The sequence below is a fragment of the Gymnogyps californianus genome, unplaced genomic scaffold (assembly GCF_018139145.2).
Source record: "Gymnogyps californianus isolate 813 unplaced genomic scaffold, ASM1813914v2 HiC_scaffold_73, whole genome shotgun sequence".
Taxonomy (NCBI): Eukaryota; Metazoa; Chordata; class Aves; order Accipitriformes; family Cathartidae; genus Gymnogyps; species Gymnogyps californianus.
Genome location: NW_026114466.1, coordinates 33,917 through 59,049, shown reverse-complemented (window position 1 = coordinate 59,049; position 25,133 = coordinate 33,917). Strand labels below are relative to the sequence as shown.

At 42.6% G+C, this 25,133-nt stretch overlaps 1 protein-coding gene across 2 annotated transcripts in view; it reads right to left on the bottom strand.

Annotated features, from left to right (window-relative positions):
* LOC127029107 (A disintegrin and metalloproteinase with thrombospondin motifs 6-like) overlaps positions 1-20,807 on the bottom strand; it is a 169,681-nt gene extending 148,874 nt beyond the window's left edge. For both annotated transcript variants that reach the window (XM_050914751.1, XM_050914752.1), the window contains exons 1-3: positions 20,711-20,807; positions 19,557-19,921; positions 10,621-10,789 (exon numbers count right to left, since the gene is read on the bottom strand). In XM_050914751.1, coding sequence (XP_050770708.1) covers positions 10,621-10,789; positions 19,557-19,921; positions 20,711-20,807 — 631 coding nt within the window. The remainder of the gene's footprint in view (positions 1-10,620; positions 10,790-19,556; positions 19,922-20,710) is intronic.
* Between the last annotated feature and the right edge of the window lie 4,326 nt (positions 20,808-25,133).

Below are 25,133 nucleotides of genomic sequence, written 5' to 3'. Positions count from 1 at the left end.
CAACAGAATTTCAACTTTAGGCACAAATACAAGTATACAGCTTTTCAGTAGAAAAGCATATTTCTTAAAATGCTGCAAATGCAAAAATAATGGATCATAACAAACATTATTTTGCAACTTTAATGTAGCGCATGCTATTAGGCATCAGGCAAAATAAGCGTTTCAATAAACTACGCAGTCAAACAAGGATACCACAGAAAGCAGTCCGTAATATAAAAAAATTGTTGCAAAATGGAGGATTTTAACATGCCATCTCTAAATATTTACTTTAAAATTATAAGCTATAAACCAAATTTCATTTGGCATCCCAGTTATACCTGGCTACTCCATGGCTTAGAGACATCCTTTCTTTAGAAAACCACCTAGATGTTGTTACTGTTTTGCACAGAATATAAATGAATAAGATCTAACTCTTCTAGAGGCTGATCCCACAAAGCATTCTGCAAGATAACCCAGTAGCCTCAAATCCGATTGAAGCAATTGGAATTTGAAGGTGCTCAACTTCTTAGCAAGGCCTTAATGATTTCAGCTATATTTCATAAAACATAGTAAATTTGATGACAATATATACATGAACTATTAATTTTAACATTTTTTATTTTTTAAATATTCCTATGTCTAACTGCTTAAAATCTAATTTAGGTTATGAAAACCAGCCACAGTTCTATACCATATTATCTGAACCTAAACTATCAGTCAAATAGGGAAATATTTTTATCTCTGCCTCTCCAACTCTTCTCTTGTATTTGCCACTGTAATTCTACTATCTACTATGAAGTAGTCCATCACTTGCTCATACCAACTAATTCTGATCATCCTTTCTCCAAACTCCCTACCCCACTTTCTGTCAATTATTGCCATTTTTCTCAGAAAGGTCAGAAATAACACTCCCCTTGTCTCTATCAACACTTCAAAATCCTGACCACTTCCCTGATACAGAACAGGTACATGATAAATTTAGGTCTAGATTACAGTAGGGGAAACTTGCCAGACCATGAATAGTGGCACAGTTACACAAGCAGATTCCTCCCAGCATGTTGTACTGGCAAAAGTGTTCTGAAGGTAGAGCTAAAAAAAAAAAAAAAAAAATCAGTCTCCCAGACAAAATAAATTATATACTGGCAAAAATGCAGTTACAATTTTATTACAACTGCATTTAGACTTTTTAAAATCAATAAAAACCAACCACAAAATTGGAGTGTTCAAAACTTCCAAAAACAGTCAAATGCCCCAAAGATTTATTCTACTAGCAAAAAGTTATTACTGTAAACCTGGCTTTAGTCCTAGAGTCTAAAAGCTGAGAAACTGAAAATTAAAATTTTATTTTACTTTTTAGATATTCTGGGGATGCTTTGGATGCCATGTCACTTTGGGATAAAGCTGAAACAGCGCTCAGAAAACAAGTTTAAAAGGTTTTGGTACCCAGGAGGAGAGCATTAAAATAGCACGTCATCTGGAAAAGTAAGACCTTGAAGTTTTGGGGGACAGCAAAGTTTTTCAGAAATTTTTATAGAGTGGTAGTAGTACACAGAACAACAGGAAAAGGAGAAACTGAGATGAAGGAGCACGAGAGTAGTCTCAGGCTTGTAAGAAATAGTACTTTTGTATTTCAATAATTAAGGACTTCAGGATGTGACAGCTCAGGAAATGCACAGGAGCTTCCAAGAATAAAGGCAGCATCAAATATGCAAAGAAATAAATGCTAAAGATTACTGCATGTTTCACAAAAACTGCACACAAGATGTGTAGCTCTGATCGACCTATGATCCTGTCCTGGTTTCAGCTAGGACAGAGTTAATTTTCTTCCTAGTAGCTGGTATAGTGCTGTGTTTTGGATTTAGTAGGAAAAGAATGTTGATAACACACTGATGTTTTTAGTTGTTGCTAAGTAGTGTTTATACCCAGTCAAGGATTTTTCAGCTTCTCATGCCCAGCCAGCAAGGAGGCTGGAGGGGCACAAGAAGCTGGGAGGGGACACAGCCAGGACAGCTGACCCAAACTGGCCAAAGAGCTATTCCATACCATATGACCTCATGCCCAGTACATAAACTGGGGGAGCTGGCTGGGAGGGGCGGATCGCTGCTCGGGAACTAACTGGGCATCAGTCAATGAGTGGTGAGCAACTGCATTGTGCACCTCTTGCTTTGTATAGTTTAATTCTTTTAGTATTACTATTGTCATATTATCATTATCATCATCATTGTTTTTCATTCCTTTCTGTCCTATTAAACTGTCTTTATCTCAACTCACGAGGTTTTTTTTCCTGATTCTCTCCCCCATCCCAGGGGTGGGGGGGCAGTGAGCGAGCGGCTGCGTGGTGCTTAGCTGCCGGCTGGGGTTAAACCACGACAGTCCTTTTTGGCGCCCAACGTGGGGCACAACGGGTTGAGATAACGACAAATCTGACTGGAATGTGTTAGAACAAATGGTCACAATGTTGATGTATTTGCTCTCAAAGTTGGTGCACTTGTTCTTAAAGGTGCGTTATGTAAGACCTTACTTGCAGTATATGCTCCCTGTTGTGCTGTTTATCACCCGTGGGAACTGGGCCAGAGTTATCATGGTGTTCTACTTTGTAACACTGGCTTATGATACGATAGACTTGCTGGTCGTGAAACTAATCTGGTATTTGTACTCAGCATTGCCGTCACCTCCGTACTTCGGGAGCCGTCTATCAGAGACTATTAATAATTACACCTTGTACCTTTTCTCATCGGAGAGCCAAGCCACGGGGGAGACACATTTCTTCAGCTTCCCCTTCTCCTCCAGGCACATTACAGTGGCTCTTGAGAATTTTGAATATCCTTGGGATGTTCAAACCAGCACGTTCCTATTGCTACGTCTCCTGAATGTGTTCCAGGTCTTGTTTAAGGTTAAACAACTATTTAAGAATACCTTTCGGAAATCTGCCCCGAGGCTTAATAGCCATGGGTGGCATGGCATGTGGGAGAAAATGGGCAGGTATCTAGAGAACTTCTCACCTCCAATGGTTTGGAACTTCACTCCTGAACAACTACAGGACCCTGATAAAGTGATAGAATATCTGAAAGGAAAATGCTGTGGCTATTCCAAAGAGGCACAACTTATCGCACTGTGCTGGGCCCTGGCCAGGATCTACCAAACACTGCTCGATACTGTGCAGCACCCTCAGGGGGAAGGGAGGGAAAACAGACTGACAGATACTGCGGCTACTCTGACCCCTGCAACAGGCACTGCGGCTGAACCAGAGAACCAACCTGTGCCAGTATCAGTCGCCCCTATACAGAAGAAGAAATATACAAAAAAATCAGTTCGCTTAGCGAAGGATGAAGATGAACCAGGGTCATCACGAGAACAGGAGGAAGAGGCAGAACTAGAAGTAATCACCCGATCCCTATCCCTGAGTGAGCTGCGGGATAATGTGAAAAGATTTCAGCCGTCGTCCAGGCGAGCACATTATCACCTGGCTGCTCCGATGCTGGGACAATGGGGCTAGTAGCCTGGAATTAGAGGGTAAGGAAGCCAAGCAGCTGGGATCCCTTGCTAGGGAAGGTGGCATTGATAAGGTGATTGGAAAAGGGACACAAGCCCTCAGCCTCTGGAGGCAACTCCTGTCAAGTGTGAAGGAAAGGTATCCCTTCAAGGAAGATGTTATATGTCAACCAGGCAAGTGGACCACCATGGAAAGAGGTATTCAGTACCTGAGGGAATTAGCCATGCGGGAGATGATTTATTATGACCCGGACAGTTTACAATTACCCAGAGATCCAGATGAAGTTCAATGCACACGACCCATGTGGCGGAAGTTTGTACGGAGCGCACCATCATCGTATGCCAACCCATTGGCAGTACTAACCTGGAAAGACGAAGAGGCACCGACAGTGGATGAAATGGCTCGCCAACTCCGGCAATATGAAGAAAATCTCTCTTCATCCCTACGAGCCTGTGTCTCGGCTGTGGAAAAACTGTCCAAAAAGTCCGAAGAACTGATTGAACTGATCGAAAAGTCCTACTCCCCACCTGCACAGACCAATATCTCAGCTATTAGGAGTGAGCATTCCTCTGCTCAAGAGAGAAAATATAGAAGGTATACACCACGGGGTGCCCTGTGGTTTTACCTGCGTGACCACGGAGAGGACATGAGGAAGTGGGATAGAAAACCTACCTCGACCCTAGATGCACGGGTACGGGAATTGAAAGGAAAAACAACCAGAAAAGGGGATTCTTCCAGGAAAGATGCCGCTCCGGTTTCCAGACAAAGTAGAAGGGCTTCTGACCCTCTTGAAGGGACCTCTAAGTCATTTTTACAAGAAGTGAGTAACAAATACTCTGACCAGGATTAGAGGGGCCCTGCCTCCAGCCAGGTGGAGGAAAGGGACAACCGGGTTTACTGGACTGTGTGGATTCGATGGCCTGGCACATCAGACCCACAGGAGTATAAGGCTCTAGTGGACACCGGTGCACAGTGTACCCTAATGCCATCAAGCTATAAAGGGGCAGAACCCATTTGTATTTCTGGGGTGACAGGGGGATCTCAACAGCTAACTCTATTGGAGGCTGAAATAAGCCGAACTGGGAATGAGTGGCAGAAACACCCCATTGTGACTGGCCCAGAGGCCCCATGCATCCTTGGCATAGATTATCTCAGGAGAGGGTATTTTAAAGACCCAAAGGGGTACCCATGGGCTTTTGGTATAGCTGCCTTGGAGACAGAGGGAATTGAACAGTTGTCCACCTTGCCCGGTCTCTCTGAGGACCCTTCGGTTGTGGGGTTGCTGAGGGTCAAAGAACAACAGGTGCCAATCGCTACCACAAGGGTGCACCAGTGGCAATATCGCACCAACCGAGACTCCCTGATTCCCATCCATACGCTGATTCAGCGACTGGAGAGCCAAGGAGTGATCAGCAGGACTCGCTCACCCTTTAACAGCCCCATATGGCCAGTGCGAAAGTCTAATGGAGAATGGAGACTAACAGTAGACTATCGTGGCCTGAATGAAGTCACACCACCGCTGAGTGCTGCCGTGCCAGACATGCTAGAGCTCCAATATGAACTGGAGTCAAAGGCAGCCAAGTGGTACGCCACAAGTGATATCGCTAATGCATTTTTCTCAATCCCTTTGGCAGCAGAGTGCCGGCCACAGTTTGCTTTCACTTGGAGGGGCGTCCAGTACACCTGGAATCGACTGCCCCAGGGGTGGAAACACAGCCCCACCATTTGCCATGGACTGATCCAAAATGCACTGGAAAAAGGTGGAGCTCCAGAACACCTGCAATACATTGATGACATCATCATATGGGGCAACACAGCAGAAGAAGTTTTTGAGAAAGGGGAGAAAATAATCCAAATCCTTCTGAAGGCCGGTTTTGCCATAAAACAGAGTAAGGTGAAGGGACCCGCACAGGAGATCCAGTTTTTAGGAATAAAATGGCAAGACGGACGTCGTCATATCCCAATGGATGTGATCAACAAAATAGCAGCTATGTCTCCACCGACTAGTAAACAGGAAACACAAGCTTTCTTAGGGGTTGTAGGTTTTTGGAGAATGCATATTCCAAATTAGAGTCTGATTGTAAGCCCTCTCTATCAAGTGACCCGGAAGAAGAACGATTTTAAATGGGGCCCTCAGCAACAACAAGCCTTTGAACAGATTAAACGGGAGATAGTTCATGCAGTAGCCCTTGGGCCAGTCCGGGCAGGACCAGATGTTAAAAATGTGCTCTACACCGCAGCCGGGGAGAATGGCCCTACCTGGAGTCTCTGGCAGAAAGCACCCGGGGAGACCCGAGGTCGACCCCTAGGGTTTTGGAGTCGGGGATATCGAGGATCTGAGGCCCGCTATACTCCAACTGAAAAGGAGATATTAGCAGCATATGAAGGAGTTCGAGCTGCTTCAGAAGTGGTTGGTACTGAAACACAGCTCCTGTTGGCACCCCGACTGCCGGTGCTGGGCTGGATGTTCAAAGGGAAGGTCCCTTCTACACATCATGCAACTGATGCTACATGGAGTAAGTGGGTTGCACTTGATCACACAATGGAGTCGAGTAGGAAACCCCAGTCACCCAGGAATTCTGGAAGTGATCACGGACTGGCCAGAAGGCAAAGATTTTGGAATATCGCCAGAGGAGGAGGTGACGGGTGCTGAAGAGGCCCCACTGTATAATAAACTGCCAGAAAATGAGAGGCAATATGCCCTGTTCACTGATGGGTCCTGTCGCATTGTAGGAAAGCATCGGAGGTGGAAGGCGGCTGTATGGAGTCCTATAGGACAAGTTGCAGAAACCGCAGAAGGAGAAGGTGAATCGAGTCAGTTTGCAGAGGTGAAAGCCATCCAGCTGGCTTTAGGCATTGCTGAACGAGAAAAATGGCCAATACTTTATCTCTATACTGACTCATGGATGGTGGCAAATGCTCTGTGGGGGTGGTTGCAGCAATGGAAGCGGAGTAACTGGCAACGCAGAGGGAAACCCATCTGGGCTGCCACATTGTGGCAAGATATCGCTGCCCAGCTAGAGAATCTGGTTGTGAAAGTATGTCATGTAGATGCCCATGTACCTAAGAGCTGGGCCACTGAGGAACATCAAAACAATCAACAGGTAGACAAGGCTGCTAGGATTGAAGTAGCTCAGGTAGATCTGGATTGGCAGCATAAGGGTGAATTATTCATGGCTCGGTGGGCCCGTGACACCTCAGGCCACCAGGGAAGAGATGCAACATATAGATGGGCTCGTGATCGAGGGGTGGACCTGACCATGGACACTATCACACATGTCATCCATGAATGTGAAACATGCGCTGCAATCAAGCAAGCCAAGCGGTTAAAGCCTCTTTGGTATGGAGGACGATGGCTGAAAGAGAAATATGGAGAGGCCTGGCAGATTGACTATATCACACTCCCACAAACCCACCAAGGCAAGTGCCATGTGCTTACAATGGTGGAAGCAACCACCGGCTGGCTGGAAACGTATCCCGTGCCCCATGCCACCGCCCGGAACACTATCCTGGGCCTTGAAAAGCAAATCTTATGGTGACATGGCACCCCAGGAAGAATTGAGTCAGACAACGGGACTCATTTCCGGAACAATCTCATAGACACCTGGGCCAAAGAGCATGGCATTGAGTGGGTGTATCACATCCCCTATCATGCACCAGCCTCTGGGAAAATCGAGCAATACAATGGGTTGTTAAAGACTACATTGAGAGCAATGGGTGGTGGGACCTTCAAACATTGGGATACACATCTAGCAAAGGCCACCTGGTTAGTCAACACTAGAGGATCTGCCAATCGAGCTGGCCCTGCCCAATCAGAACTTTTACATACTGTAGAAGGGGATAAAGTCCCTGTAGTGCACATAAAAAATATGCTAGGGAAGACAGTCTGGGTTGCTCCTGCCTCAGGCAAAGGAAAACCCATTCGTGGGATTGCTTTTGCTCAAGGGCCTGGGTGCACTTGGTGGGTGATGCGGAAGGATGGGGAAGTCTGATGTGTGCCTCAAGGGGATTTGATTTTAGGTGAGAACAGCCAATAGATCAAACTGTATGATATTAATTGCTATATAACCCTGCCACTGTATGTCATCATTACTATAGTTGTTATATGCTATATCAACAGTATTACAGTAAGAATCACCTAGATTAATAAAGAATGAACTTTGATAAAACTGAGTGAAGTGCAGTAGTGATGGAACCAGGACTGACTGCAGCATGCAACAATCCAACACCACACACCATCCTCCTGCTGCGCCCAATGTCATCTGCCCGCTGCACTGCACCAAAGCCAGATCCTGTTCTGCCGACTGAGCGGACTTTGCACCATCCCTCCTGCCCAGACAGACTGTTATGACAGATGGAGCCCAAAGTCATGGACTGAATGAACTCAATGAACATTTGATAGAGATGGCCCATAGACCACGGGAATGATATCTGTGTGTGTATGTATTAAAAGGCAGCAAAAGTGGTGGTGATTAATTGAAAATGCATTGGAAAGTGTGGGACCTGGACATGATGTAGATGGTATAGAATAAGGGGTGGATACTGTCCTGGTTTCGGCTAGGACAGAGTTAATTTTCTTCCTAGTAGCTGGTATAGTGCTGTGTTTTGGATTTAGTAGGAAAATAATGTTGATAACACACTGATGTTTTTAGTTGTTGCTAAGTAGTGTTTATACCCAGTCAAGGATTTCTCAGCTTCTCGTGCCCAGCCAGCAAGAAGGCTGGAGGGGCACAAGAAGCTGGGAGGGGACACAGCCAGGACAGCTGACCCAAACTGGCCAAAGGGATATTCCATACCATATGACATCATGCCCACTATATAAACTGGGGGGAGTTGGCTGGGAGGGGCAGATCGCGGCTCGGGAACTAACTGGGCATCAGTCAATGACTGGTGAGCAACCGCATTGTGCACCTCTTGCTTTGTATAGTTTAATTCTTTTAGTATTACTATTGTCATATTATTATTATCATCATCATTGTTTTTCATTCCTTTCTGTCCTATTAAACTGTCTTTATCTCAACTCACGAGGTTTTTTTCCTGATTCTCTCCCCCATCCCAGGGGTGGGGGGGCAGTGAGCGAGCGGCTGTGTGGTGCTTAGCTGCCAGCTGGGGTTAAACCACGACAGATCCATACGACAGATACCACCAGAACAGTTGGATGCAACATGATCAAACTAGCTGCTACTGCTTCAACCTCACTTGGAGGAATGACTTCCTAAGCATTAATCTAAAAGGTAACATCTGACAGAGACCAATACATTTTTTTTCCTAGTAATATTATAATGGTAAAAATAGCTTTGTCCTACATTTCATGATCCTTCCACTTATTTCAAGAGGCTTAATTGACAACATTCCCTATAAAATGAAAGAAAAAGATGGATGCTTCACAGATGTCTGTCGTAAAAATGCATAAATTGGAGCATCCACATACGTTAGTACTCGAATTTTACAATCAGTTAGCAGGCAGTAGTAGTTAGGAGACTTGTTTTGCAATCATTAGAAGCACGTAGATGGAATAACACTTCCAAATTTACATACATAAAGTTTGACATTCACTACAAGTAGAGTCTAAACACAGTTAACTGAACCACTCGGGAAAAACTGTCTCCCAAGCATGGGCCTTTGTAGACAATCTGCACTGTAAGTTTAGTCAGCTGGTGCCAGTAAAAGTTACAACCTCCAAAAGAAGCTGAAATAAGTTACATCAATGAACAGTGATATTGTTTTATTTTAAGATTAGCATTTGTCAGTCTGTCCTGTGCACTGAATCTTATGGAATACAACTGTCCAGGACTGAACTTTTAAGAACAAGCTATTTCTGAGTGTCCTGGTTTCGGCTGGTACAGTGCTGCGTTTTGGATTTAGTGTGAGAATGATGTTGATAACACTCTGATGTTTTAGTTGTTGCTAAGTAGCACTTATCTTAAGCCAAGGACTTTTCAGTTTCCCATGCTCTGCCAGCAAGCAGGTGTGCAAGAAGCTGGGAGGGAGCACAGCCAGGACAGCTGACCTGAACTAGCCAAAGGAACATCACGCCTAGTATATAAACAGGGGGGAGTTGGCCGGGAGGCGCGGATCGCGGCTCGGGAACTAACTGGGCATCGGTCAGCAGGTAGTGAGCAATTGCATTGTGCATCACTTTTTTTTCCTTCCCCCCCCCTCTTTTTTTTGTTGTATTCCTTTTCATTACTATTATTATTATATTTCATTATTACTATTGTTAGTATTATATTTTACTTTAGTTAAACTGTTCTTATCTCAACCCACGAGTTTTACTTTTTTTCCCTTTCCTTTCCTCCTCCTCACCCCACTGGGAGGGGAGGGGGAAACAGCTGCATGGTGCTGAGTTGCTGACTGGGGTTAAATCACAACACTGAGATATAAACAAACGACAAGGTTAGAACATTTTCCTATTATGTAAAACATTATTGTAGTGCTCTAAAATAATGTCAGATTTACTCCAAGCTGTCTTCAAGAAATTGGTTTTCAGCTTCAGTTTAAGCAAGTGAAAATCATGTCAAAGAATAATTGAAAATTGTTTTTGTGGAAGTTAAAACTGCTTTACAAGGAAAATGTCTCAATAAAAACTATATAATCCTTCCTGTAAGGCACCTGTAAATCACATACTCAACTATCATGGAATAATGTTAATCCACTGAACCAAAAGCCAGTATCAAAACACCATAAACCTCCGTAAATGAGAAAGATGTGGACTCCAGTTACAAATGTATTATTAATCATAATACTGAACACATTTATTACACTTCAAGTTTCCTCAAACGAGATGGAACACTTACTAAACATTGAGCTGTAATACTTAGTCACTCAATCACACCTTCCAGTCAGGGTACAAAGTACATTTAGAGCACATGTTAAGGAAGCCTGTGCTCATCATTACCACTGTACACAACACAGGAATAAAACAAGACTTAGTCCCAGCATCTTAGTTTTCAAAAGACACTACACTCTTGATCTGAATCTGAAAAAAAAGCAAAAACTACTTTTCAACAGTAGTCACTGCATCACCCAAAAGGAGGATTCCTACTGCTACATTCTCCACTGTACCTTACATGTGAACCAAGCAAGATATTTTAAAATAAGTCTTAAGTTATAATTTTTTAAAAGGAATGACACTCATACTCACTTACCTGAGACTCCACAGTGACCATGATCATAGAGATGTTGCTGGTGCATGGTAGACTTTTTGTATATAACATGAGGATGACCATTCTCATAATTAAAGTTACTGGAATTTTTTGTTATATTCCTTAAAGGCTCAATAAAATACTCTTCATCTTCTGTAGCAATGACTCCATGCTTAAAGGAGAAAAGAAGAAAAAAGAAACTTGCAAAAGACAATATAAAACTCCTATTAAAAAGCTTAATTTTAAATAACATTTGATTATTGTTTATTTCTGTGAAGAAATCCACAACTATAAGCCAACACAGAAAACAATGCATGAGCCAGCTCTCCTCCACTGACTTTAGTGGGAACAGGAGTAAGTGCCTATAAACACCACAATGAGAAAAGAATTCAAATATCATTGCCCTATTTCTGGAGTTCTTTCCTATCATTTTTGGTAGATGTGGTAAGAAAGCAAGATATATTCTTGGTATATGATAAAATCTGTTCACAGAGATGTTCCAAAACTATGTGATTCCTATCCATTAAAAGTGACGCCAAGCCAAAATGGCCTTGCTCAAAGGGTGAACCCAATATCCCTCTGTGATGCCATACCAGTAGATGCTTAATGCCACATACTGCATCAAAGAAAAACCACATGAAGGATTAATTCTAGAAAATATATTCAGGGAAACCATTCAGCATTTTACATCCAGATGCTCAATTCCAAAACTGAGCTAGTTATTAAAATCAAATTATTAATATTAACTTAGGCTACACTATCTACAAAGCATTTATTCCTTAAAAGGTCTCGCCACAAATCTTTGGCAAATCCGAGTTGTTGCAGACTGTGTACTAGACCTCATTCTCCATAACAAACGAACATATTTTTTTCCCTCATACTGCAGTGAAGAACAGTAGATATTCTATTCTCATAACTTTCACATTTGTGAACTCAGCTACTTCCAAACAGGAAGTGGTTTACAGAAGAAAGGGGAGATTTCAGGCCAACTATGCAGTCTCCTGAACCTTCAGCAATTAAAACTGAACTTTAGCAGATAACCCAGTTTTGGGATCCTTTCAGCTACAGAAATATTGGGGAATAAGCCCAGACAGACTCCTACACCTATATTTGCTAAATAAAAAATTCTGGTATCTGTAGCTAGAAAACTCTGAATGTATAAACTTTCTGCACCAGGAAAAAGAGCTACTGATCAGGTAGGAGACTGGAAGCAAGAACTTCTGTATTCCTATCCTGATTTGATAAATCATAAGTTTCTACCACACCTTTGATCTGTAAAGCAAGCACTATGCATGAGCTTTTTTTTTTTTTTTTTTTTTTTACAGGTTTCTGTTTGGTTTGGGTTTTGGTTTGTTTTTTTTCTCCTCCAATGAGACCTCTATGATTAGCCATAAGACCACTTGCTCCATATTTGCTCTAAATATCCCAAAGCTGTTTCTGAGATCAGGGCTCGCCATTGTACTCTTGGTCAAAGCTCTCCTCCTGCTACTGTTTTGTACATCAACTGCCTGCAGTTCTTCACTCCTGGAATAACCGGATTTCAGTAGAATCATAGAATCATTTAGGTTGGAAAAGACCTTTAAGATCATCAAGTCCAACCATTAACCTAACACTGCCAAGTCCACCACTAAACCATGTCCCTAAGTGCCACATCTACACGTCTTTTAAACACCTCCAGGGATGGTGACTCCACCACTTCCCTGGGCAGCCTGTTCCAATGCTTGACAACCCTTTCGGTGAAGAAATCTTTCCTAATATCCAATCTAAACCTCCCCTGGCACAACCTGAGGCCGTTTCCTCTCATCCTATCACTTGGTACTTGGGAAAAGAGACCAACACCCACCTCGCTACAACCTCCTTTCAGGTAGTTGTAGAGAGCGATAAGGTCTCCCCTCAGCCTCCTTTTCTCCAGGCTAAACAACCCCAGTTCCCTCAGCTGCTCCTCATAGGACTTGTTCTCTAGACCCTTCACCAGCTTCGTTGCCCTTCTTTGGACACACTCCAGCACCTCAATGTCTTTCTTGTAGTGAGGGGCCCAAAACTGAACACAGTATTCGAGGTGCGGCCTCACCAGTGCCGAGTACAGGGGGACAATCGCTTCCCTAGTCCTGCTGGCCACACTATTTCTGATACAAGCCAGGATGCTCTTGGCCTTCTTGGCCACCTGGGCACACTGCTGTCTCATGTTCAGGTGGCTGTCGACCTAACACCCCCAGGTCCTTTTCTGCTGGGCAGCTTTCCAGCCACTCTTCCCCAAGCCTGTAGCATTGCATGGGGTTGTTGTGACCCAAGTGCAGGACCTGGCACCTAGCCTTGTTGAATCTCATACACTTGGCCTCGGCCCATCGATCCAGCCTGTCCAGATCCCTCTGTAGAGCCTTCCTTCCCTCAAGCAGATCAACACTCCCGCCCAACTTGGTGTCCTCTGAAAACTTCCTGAGGGTGCACTCGATCCCCTCATCCAGATCATTGATAAAGATATTAAACAGAACTGGCCCCAATACTGAGCCCTGGGGAACACCACTTGTGACCGGCCACCAACTGGATTTAACTCCATTCACCACCACTCCTTGGGCCCGGCCATCCAGCCAGTTCTTAACCCAGAGAAGAGTACACCCATCCAAGCCATGAGCAGCCAGTTTCTCCAGGAGAATGCTGTGGGAAACAGTGTCAAAGGCTTTACTAAAGTCCAGGTAGACAACACCCACAGCCTTTCCCTCGTCCACTAAACGAGTCACCTTGTCATAGAAGGAGATCAGGTTAGTCAAGCAGGACCTGCCTTTCATCAACCCATGCTGACTGGGCCTGATCACCTGGTTGTCCTGTACGTGCCGCGTGATGGCACGCAAGATGATCTGCTCCATAACCTTCCCTGGCACCAAGGTCAGACTGACAGGCCTGTAGTTCCCTGGATCCTCCTTCCAGCCCTTCTTGTAGATGGGAGTCACATTGGCTAACCTCCAGTCAACTGGGACCTCCCCGGTGAGCCAGGACTGCTGATAAATGATGGAAAGTGGCTTGGTGAGCACTTCCACCAGCTCCCTCAGTACCCTTGGGTGGATCCCATCCGGCCCCATAGACTTGTGTGTGTCTAAGCGGTGTAGCAGGTCACTAACCATTTCCCCTTGTATTACGGGGGCTTCATTCTGCTCCCCATCCCTGTCTTCCAGCTCAGGGGGCTGGGTACCCCGAGAACAACTGGTCTTACTATTAAAGACTGAGGCAAAGAAGGCATTAAGTACCTCAGCCTTTTCCTTATCCTTTGTCACTATGTTTCCCCCCCGCATCCAGTAAAGGATGGAGATTCTCCTTAGCCCTCCTTTTGTTGCTAATGTATTTATAGAAACATTTTTTATTGTCTTTTATGGCAGTAGCCAGATTAAGTTTTAGCTGGGCTTTGGCCCTTCTAATTTTCTCCCTGCATAACCTCATGACATCTTTATGGTCCTCCTGAGTGGCCTGCCCCTTCTTCCAAAGGTCATAAACTCTCTTTTTTTCCCTGAGTTCCAGCCAAAGCTCTCTGTTCAGCCAGGCCAGTCTTCTTCCCCGCCAGCTTGTCTTTCAGCACATAGGGACAGCCTGCTCCTGTGCCTTTAAGATTTCCTTCTTGAAGAATGTCCAGCCTTCCTGGACTCCTTTGCCCTTCAGGACTGCCTCCCAAGGGACTCTGTCAACCAGGCCCCTAAACAGGCCAAAGTCTGCCCTCTGGAAGTCCAAGGTAGCAGTTCTGTTAACCCCTCTCCTTACTTCTCCGAGAATCAAAAACTCGATCATTTCATGATCGCTATGCCCAAGATGGCCTCCAACCATCACATCACCCACAAGTCCTCCTCTGTTCGCAAACAACAGGTCCAGCAGGGCACCTTCCCTAGATGGCTCCCTCACCAACTGCGTCAGGAAGTTATCATCTTCCACACACCCCAGGAACCTCCTAGACTGTTTCCTCTCTGCTGTATTGTATTTCCAGCAGACATCTGGTAAGTTGAAGTCCCCCACGAGAACAAGGGCTAGCGATCGTGAGACTTCTCCCAGCTGCTTATAGAATATTTCATCTGCCTCTTCATCCTGGTTGGGTGGTCTATAACAGACTCCCACCATGATATCTGCCTTGTTGGCCTTTCCTCTGGTTCTTACCCATAAACACTCGACCCTTTCATCACCATCGTCAAGCTCTAAATTGCAGCATTAATTCTCTAAACAAATTGCATATAAAATAAGCAAAAACTATTATGAATGTCCGCAAGCTATCATCACAGTTCCTTCAGGTACCAGCAGTGAAAAAAGTTAGGAGTATCACCAATTTTTCCTATGCCTAGTCGACATATGATCTCATCTACCCAAACACTATGGTGGTTTAAGAAGAAAAAAAAAAAAAAAAAGAGATTTTAATAACATTTAGTTGAGGAACTGCAAATAAATTTTAACTCACACCTGCCACCAGGTAGTCAGAATATGCATACGGTCAGTTGCTGCAGCTAGCCAAGTGATTTGATAAACACTGGAAACTCAGCTTTCCCTGCATATGCCCTTCACATAAGTCCTGCATATATATACACCATTTTAAACCTAACATATATTAATTTTGCTTGCTAACAAAACCATTCTTCCAATACTGAACTGGTGCAAGTGGTCTTGTTGAATCAAAGTGAATGATTTTTAAGAAGCACTCCAAATTCTGTACATAAGAAATACCTATTTCAGTGACAACCACCATTTATTCTAATTAGGAGTTTAGAAAATTCATGTGGCTAGAGATGCTTCCATTGTATTACATTCAGCAATGCCTGATTAATAGTGGGAATTACACTATTATATCCAAACCGACTTTCTAACACACACTTTTGGCTTATCTATTATTTGAGTACAAGACAGTTTCAGTTGCAAAAGGAGATTGAAATAATGCCTTTTTGAAGCATTAAAAGGAATTAGCTTTTTTTTAGTTTTGCCATTGTATTTGAACTTAAAGTTTGTACATTAAATTTCTGCTCCAAAGTATAAGAAATATCATTAAGACATAAGAATGATCAGCAAAAGACTTTGACAAAATACCATGAATTTAAGAAACAAGTTGAACGCCTCAAGTAGGTTACTACAAGCAACATTCCCAAGATTATAATCTAAAACGGATAACACAAGACCTCAATCAATCTAATCCCACTACAGACTGTCAACTCCTGCTAATATATATAAGGTCTGAATCCAGCAGTTTGACATGCTCAGACAAGTCTGTGAATCCACGTGGAGTTCCCCTGAATTTGTGAAAAGGAATCTTTTAGCGTCAGGCTGTCTAGCTGAGGCCTTACTTGTCCTCCATAATTCAGTTTGCTTCTGTGACTGATGGACGTCCCCCATCTGAAGTAGGGTAAGTGCCTTTTCCACACACTGTTTTCCAATTTCTCCCTGCCTTGAACCTTTCTAGACTTTATGCTTTATCCATTTTTAATATAAAGCAGTAGTAATGGAAACTTCTGAAAATGTGTCAGTCTTGTTCAGTATGTCTACAGCTGGCTCTACACTTCAGTGTGGTTTTATGACTGAGGAAACAGACTGCATTAGCTTAGTGTGTTCTCAAAGATTAAAAAAATAATGATCTGGCCTGGTGTCCTGGTTTCGGCTTGGGTTAAACCACGACACCTGGGACAGTACATCATGGAATCTGACAAGACATCTTAAAACTAGGACAGGGACAGCTTATATATAATTTTCTGAATACTAAGTCTATACTGCAAATACATATTAGTACCAAAGAGAACTCCAGAGACACCGATCTAGAATACTAAATCTCTTTCAATATCATTTCTGATCTTTATAAGTTATTTTATAAATTATACATTATTTTACATATGATTCAGAAATACCATACTATATGCAATTTATGATCTATAGAAGTAGATAACTTCAGACAATTTATATAGCATAATCAGGGCCCAGCAGATGGAAACTGCTGGAATGAAACTTCAGTAAGTAGCAGCCTGTAATTCTGGGGCGCTTGGCAATGAGAAATATAGAGGGAGAGGCTGAAACAGGAAATAGTGACAGGGAAATGAACTGACTGCTGGTCACTTCTTATAACGAAACTGAGAAAGCCCTTCTTGCACTAGAACTCATCTCAGATACTACAAGTGTTCTTCAAAGTCATACAACTTATATTAATTAAACCACGGCCTCACCTGCCCACCCTGAATAACTAAACAGAATAACTCAAAACATTCACTAAGGGGAAGAAATTTGGCAATAGTGAAGTCTAACAGGACAACTGGTATAAATGGAATGCTTAAATTTTGCTTGTGAGCGACACTCATGCTAAAGGCTACTACTTGTTTTAGAGTTACTGACAACTTCAAATGACTGGCTCTGGGACAGATGTTAATCAAGGACTACACAGAATATGACTGGCAGTCTCTTACAGACCAACAATCAGACTAGAAAATACAAGTGTCAAGCACGACATATTCTAAACTATCACTAATTCTAAAACAAGTAATAGTGTCTTCAATATTCACTGCCAATTGCTTTATTAAACATGTTCTAACCAGCAGCTCTAACAAAATATTCATCAGTAGGAATCATCAATTTAAAAAATAACTCTGTGATGGATTTATCTGAATGGAGTGGTAACTCCTATACTCAGTGCTCTGGAAGGCCCTGCCAACACTGTATGACAGAGGAATTTCTGTATGGTAGAGGATGATATTGAGTACAGCCTACCGCTGCACCCCTTTGCAGGATCCCTGCCTCTCTGAGAAAGAGCCTTGTGTCACCCCTGCTGCTGCTTCTGGAGCATGACAGGAGCCTCACATACTTGTGACTCGGCCTTTCTAGGAGATGCAGTGGACACCTGGCACTTGCAGTCCCAAGTAAGAGGCATGACCAAGAAGAACTCAAGAGTGCCAGTCATGGTGTGCCCAGAGAACTGAGGCTGCCTTAATCCAGACCAGGAATACCTGGAAGAAATACAGAAGAGCTGACAACAGCTAAAAGCACCAAAGATGACTATTTAACTGGGCAGCACTCCACACTAAAGTTAACTTACAGACTAAGATAACGTACTGACACCTTGAACCACAGAACAACAGACAGCTTCACTCCAGCAGAACAGTGAGGCTGAGGGCAGAGGGAAAACACGCAGCAATAGGAGTGCTAAAAGTCACCTCAGGGCCCGAGGCACAGAAACAAAAAAAAAAACCAACAACAACAAAAAAAAGATTCTGCTTTGCCTCAAGAGGACTTCATTTAGAAGTGACACCTACCATGCTGCTAAATTCTTTGAAGAAAACAAGTGCCATGAGGAGCGAGAGATGGGGAAAGCTGATAGGAAAACATAGATTTTTTTTTTTTTCCTGCTTCATCCCACTCTTGTTTTCCTAACATGAAAGGAAAACAAGAGTCGGCTAAGGCAAGAGCAGTCATTCTTGGCTCACCCCCCAGCCAAGGTCAGAGAAGACCTGAAATAGGAGCACCATGGCATGGACTGCAAGCTCCAAGGGGGCCAACCAGTCTATGCCTCAACCAGCAGAAACTCTGGAGATAAAGGTATGCAGCCTCTTTTAAAGAGGTGAGTCCTAAAAGCAGGGATTTGCTCTCCATAGTATTTTTAGCTGAAAAGAACTCTAAAGCAAAATGATCTAGTATATTAAAGAGCTTAAATAACTGTGACAAAAATGTTATTACATAGGAACTGCAAAGCCAAAGTGAAAGTTGTACTACATTCAGATCTATCAGCTGCAAGTCTGCATTAACCAAACTGTGATACCACACTCAATGGAACACCATTTTAACTACATTTCTTCGAAAGTGTCACTTAGCCCTGGAAATCCCCATTAAATTCTTTTTCCTCAAGAGTAAATGTTAACCTAGACTGTATCAGGGACATCACAAATAGCTGGGTATAATGCATCCTATCTAGGTCTGAAGCAGCAGGCTCTTGTTTGTAAATAACATCCCAAGATGCATTATTCAATAGCACTTCCAAGGATAAATAGGAATTAGTTTAGCAAGTCTGTGTAATCTTTTTTTTCCCCCCTTTAGCAATGTTAGATCTGTCTACTCCTAACAAGGAGATTGACCAGTGTTCTACTATAATTAAAACCAGAATGAATAACCACAATATATACATATATTTTTATTAGAGAAATTACTAGGCTCTTGATTTAGTATTTTCTAGTCATGCCCTTCTATTTTAGTATTTTGTTACTCAATAGTTTGGGTTTTAATTTTTTGCATTTGTTTTCTAATTTCTGTTAGGAATAAAAGCAGCTTTTTCCCATGCAAATACTACTGTCATGTGATCGATAGATCAACAGTAAAAGAATAGATGAGAATAAGAGAAATGAGAATTTCTAATCCTACTTTTAAATGCAACTGTTTATGATTTGTAAACAAAATATTTCTTAAAAAAGGTAAATAATTACTTTCTGATGCTGGTACTTGCAAAGGATCTACTCTCTTCTTCACTCTTTGAATTTATGGCAATGATGACTTCTACACCAAGCAATTCATCTTCTCTTATTTACTCAAAGTTTCTAAACCCAAATTCTCAAAAACAACAAGCAGGTGTTCAGTTCAATCAATGTCTCTCTGGAGAGATTCAGCATCCTAAAGGACCCACTGTTTTCCTCCACCTCCTTGAGTTTGTAACATTTTTATAACCTGTAATGATCTCAGCACAGACCTAATCTTGCAGCCCTAGTGCAGACACTGTAAACACCGAAAACGTTGCCTGCTAAAGGACTACAGAATTGGGTCTTAGTACTTACAATTAATCTTGAAAAACTTTTCCCCAGGACCCAGACCAGGTTTTAGGGGGTTTTTGCACCTTCCTGTCTGCTTGCTTCTTGCAGGGACTCAAAAAAATGAAAGATATGCCAATTAAGTAGTTCTTCCGTAATTTAAAAAGGGACAAGCACACTATTATACTAGAACATGTAATGTGCACTTACCAGACCATTGCAGTTGCTTAAGGCCACTTTAGTTGTACTGTGTTGGTCTTGCAAATATCCTGTGTAATGACAGTGGTCTAAAAAATTGTGCTTCCACTGAGGTCCATCTTTCCCCCAGTATTCTACTGTAAAATGTCTAGACACCAAATCTGTGTTGAGAGTCAGGTTTAAATAAAAGTACTTGGCATAGGCAGAAAGTTTAAAAAATAATTTAGATGCTGCCAGTTCTTGGTCATAAGGGTCTGTACTCCTCCTCCTTCTTGAAGGTTTAGCATTTTTCACAGTAAAGCTGAGGAAGGCTCCATTTTGATCAACCCTTATTGGGATTGTTAGTTGGTAGTGTTCAAGGTAAGACAGGAATTCCTCTTTGTAATCACAAGGTAAGACAATCCAGGGAGTGGGCATAGAAGAGAAGAAAATATAACAGGAAACAACAAATAGTAGTATAAACATAAACCATATTTGGCTAAATCTCATCACCCTCATGAGTAAGTCATTTTCAGGTAAATGCAAGATGGAGTTTTACTAAATAGAAAGAAAGAAAAGAATGTTTTCTTTTAAGTCAAGAAAACATGTTCAGTTTCCTATTAACCTGATGTCACTGGAAATACAAAAGTTTTTAATTACATATCTTTTTCCTATTTACCCAAAATATGTAAACATTTGGGGCTAAATTCTACCTAAGAAGGACGTATTCTTCCCAGTGATACCATTCAAAGACAAAAGCTATTAGATCCACCTGCAAGAATAAAAACAGTAGCAATGAAAAGTATTATATCATAAAAACATGTAAACTGCTCTTCATTTCATTAAAAACCTATAAATGTTAATGGATCAAAGTAAGATTAGATCCTTACTTCCTAGTTTAAAAACATGTTAATGATGTTATGGCAAGTCTCTAAACTATTATCAAGTACAACATTTTACTAGATTTAATTTGCAAGGCTTTCCTACAGTTAAAAGTAGACAAAAACAAATTAAAACAACAATTTAATCAGATTTGCTGTATTTAAACTTCCATAACAATGAATCATGATAAAACTAAGAGCAGAGCTCATATGATCTCATGAATTATATAAATGTGGTTTAGAAAATATTTGGGATGCAATGCAAAAATCGATGCTTCTTGTCAGCTACAGAGGTCTGACCCCTACCTTGAGAACTATATGAAAGCCTGTTGTCACTGTGAAATTCCGATGAAACCATGACTAGGCTCAAAATCCATGTCCACATCTTCCAAAAAAATTCCATAATTTAGAAAAACAGAAAGCTGCTTTTTTTTCCCCCCTCCTTGGAGGGCTACCTGTGTGCTATAGAGTTAACTCCACTCCAGAATTGCACCATAACAGGTATATGTATTTTATACTACTTCCAAATTAACTATTGGATGTTTCACTTTTTGACAGGTATTCTTTTCCAACAACCTGTATTTTCTTCTATATCTGCAGTCATTTTCTCAATTCAAAATAAGTATTTATAAGATTCCTTAAGATATCAGCAAGACATTAGACTGGATAGTTAACTGAACTTGCTCCATTTCTTTTCCTGAAAAACAAAAGAAAATGAGTCAAGGCAAATTCTTTCTATTAAAACAGATCTATACTGCAAAATACTAAGCCATCATAGTGAACTACACAATATAACATTTTGAAACAATATTCAACCATTATCACTTTCATGGTCCAAGGTTACAACCTTACAAAAACCATAAATTACCATTAACCTTGAACTACTAGTTCCATACAACTTAAGATGCACATATCTGCTTTATGTTAAATAGGCATAAGAATTCATAAAATTAAGGTTTCTTGTTGCTCAAATACTGTGTTCAGACTTGTTCCAGCTATAATCAATGCTATGCACTCATTGATTTCATCAGTGAATAACTAGATCCAATATACTGGTAGACAAAGGAAGAACCTGGGAAAGAATCCAGAATACAGTTATCTGATCTTTCTGCAGCATGTATTTTGTTATTTACCAAAGAACAAATTTCTGTATTTGAAACTATTCATCATACACATTCTAAGTTTTCAAATAATTGTTGTATACATATTAACTACAATTTGATGTGGTAGAATATATTTTTATTTTCATTTTGCAGGTCACAGGATTGAGCAAATAATAATGTTACTTCCCCCCCCCCTTTTTTTTTTTGCATTTAAAACACTATTGCAGTAATACTAAAAAGCAGCTTTAGCTGCGGCCAGGGATTAAATGGAAGGTCTACGCAGCCAACTAACAGTCCAGTATCATGGGATACCAAACCATGTGTTGTGTCAGCTGGTACTAATCAGTCCTCTTAAGCACTCTCAGCACACCTGTGCATAGAGCAAACCCTGCAGAGGCAGACAATAGAGAAATAGAACACCCGAGAAGGGAAAATTTTTTAAAAAATTTCCAAAAGCATACATAGTCATTTATACATGCACCAGATAAATTTGCCTTTCTAAAATTCTGGGGGTGATTTACAACATTCATTCAGATGGGTAATACCCCTGCAGCCAGTGGATTATTTGTAAAGGTTGAAGAATCATAGCATGTCATCTCAAGAAGAAATCAACATCATGCAAATCCTATTTACTAACATCACAGTGAATATTAGGAAACTTCTTAGCCAATTTGAAATGCATCTAATTATTACCATGTAAGTGAGATTAATCTGATCATTCCAATACCTACTTTTTAAATCCTGTGTGCTGTCTTGAAAGATATTTAATTGGGTTTGTAGAGGGAATAAAAGATATTTTGCAAGCATAGCTTGAACTTAGTAGTATTTTTTTTTCTGGGGAAGCATAAGGATTTAGTGATGCCATTCACATGTGGCAAGGCCTCAAAGGATATTAATAAAATCTCTGCTCTGGCCTTCCATGCAAAACCTTTATTTCCTACCTAATATTTAGTTACAGCTTTTAGACTTTTACAAGTTTTGAAGAGACATAATCAATCCCATACTCTTCAGCTACGTTCATATACTAAAGAATGTGCCTTATTTCCAATCTGAGAACATCCAGTTTCAAATTCCAATCACTGAATCTTGCTTTACCCCTGTCTGCTAATGATCTGCTTTCTTCTCCTTGCATGGATAGTTATAATCTGATACAAGCACCTCTTGACACTTCCTGACAAGCAGCTCAACCTATTTGGTTTACCTCAATCAGACATCTGGAAACTGGATTGTACAATTTCTGCAGCTTTTTTCTGAACCCTTTCCAATTTGTCAGCATCCCTTTTCATGCACAGACACCAGAACTGGACACTGTAGTCCAGTAATGGCTCATTATTGCCATATATAGAGATAATATTGCCTCACAGCTTTTAGCCAAAAAAATCATAACAGGGAGCTCATGTTCAGCCTGTTAGGCTGATCATAAATTACCCTAACATTAAGATCTCCTACAACTACAGCACCTAAGGTGCTAGGTAGCTCAGAATACTGAAAGTAAACTACAGCGTCCGTTATTTAGACACCACTGGCCCATGTTAAGCCTTAGTCAACAGCATCCAAGTCACCCACATCTAAGTATCTTTTCAGGGGTCTGTGCAAAACAGCCTCCCTCATTCTAAGCTTCACACAAGAAAAAAAAAATATCTCCTTTCACATTAAGCTTGCTGAAAGTTTCAGAAGAATTTTTAGCCTCCTTTCCAAAAGTACTATATCCAGCATGAGCAGTGATACAAATAGACCACATGTAGCTGTATTAATGCTCTGAATTAAGGAGTAGTAATGGATGAAGGATAAAGCACTCTGGTAACTCCAGATATAGTACTTCCAGTATGAAGTTAGGTAGGAACCTCAAAGTATCCACTGTCTATACCCTTTTTCTTTCTATCTGCCTAGATAGCACATATTCAGCATTCCACTTTTGATTGTGGTGAAGATGACACATTTTTGTCAACACTAAGCTTACAATAAAGAGCATTTCCTCTGCCTCGTGGCTGAACTACATGTTCACCCACAGTAAGGGCAAGTATGGTTCCATTTCCTGAACATTTACCTAAAACCACAGTTCCTGACTAATTATAAAAGCTCTGCCGAGTAGCAAAGAAAAAGTACAAGACTTTTTCAAAATTCAGGATGTCAGTGACAAAGCAGGTGCATGGCACTGGCATTTCTGCAGAGGCACTGATGACAGAGTGGCAGTCCTGTCACTGGTGCCATGAGCTTCCTACCCACCGAAACTCAACGAGGGAAAAAAAGGCCATAAAGACATACAGGAAGACTACTTTGGGGCAGAATGTGGAGGGGGGGCTAGCCAAACTGCTCAGACCAGTCACCTTGGGAGCCTCCATCTAAGCAGAGGGGTATAGTTAAGGCTCCTTGGACAACTAAAGCATCCCTTAAACTGAAGGTGATGATAGTCAAGCTGCCAAGAGACCACTATCCCCAGAGCCAGGCAGAGCATCACCACACGTGCCGCCTCCCCCTCCCTGAACCTAGGGACAGCCACGGCCCCACCGCCCCCGGGGTATCCACACCAGGGGCGTCCACCACAGAACCGCCAGGTTCTCGCGCGCTTGGCGGCGACGAGGTCTCGTGGTAGCAGCCGAGGTGCCGAAACAACACGAAACAGCAGCGCCGGATCACAACAGACCAACCGGGGGTTACGCTTCGGGGCGGAACCGACGGACCGAGGGAGCGACAAACGCGTCGAGCGGGAAACGGCTCCGCCGCTCCCCACATCCCACCTCGACGGCTCGGCCCCCGCGAGCAACGGCCGCCGGCCCGCGCGCCGCGCCTGCCCGCGGGGGGAGGGGGGGCCGGGCGCGGGCTTCTCCCGCCGCCGCGAGGTACCCACTGCCTTCCCGCCCTCCCCAGTCTGGGCGGGCGACGGGGAGCGCCGCGTCAAGGCGCGGCCGGCCGCACCGGCAGTACGAGTGGTTGCTAAGGAAATAGGGAGGGTGGGCATCAATCACAAATTCAATTACAGGTATCGGGGCTAGCCGTGAAAAGCGTTATAGGGCTTCAAAAGCCGGGGATTAGCCGTGCCCCTGGGAGCTCCCCAGGCGTAAATAGCGACGCACAGACCGCGCTTGGAAGGGCTCGGTGAAAAGAAACGGGGCCCGGGGGGTGACGGGGAGGAGGCTGGGGTACGTACAAAGGGAAAGGACAGATCTTTCCTCCCCGGCTATTAATCAGAAAACGAGGCGTGAAGAATAAAAGTGTTGCTGTGCGTGCCCCGATGTACGGCGCAGCCGGCCGCCCCCCGGAGGGGACGGGGCTGCCGTTGTCTGAACAGCCTCTCCCCTCCGCCCCTGCCGAGGGATCAGCTGTCATTGTATTTCCGAGGAAAAAAAAAAAAGGGGGGGAGGAGGCGAAAAAGCAAACAGAAAGAACCCCAAAACAGGCTACAAAAACGTCTACACACACAGCCCAACGCGTATACACATGCATATTATATACACACACACGTCTGCATACACAAAAAGTTTTTTAAAAAAAACACTTAGCGGAAAATACTAGTATTGAAGTTGGAGGTCACCAGACACATATCCCTCAAAGAAAATTCAGAAGGAAAGGGGGAAGGAGAGAAAAAAAAAAAAAATCAAACCACGCCCTCCTCCCTAGAGAGACTG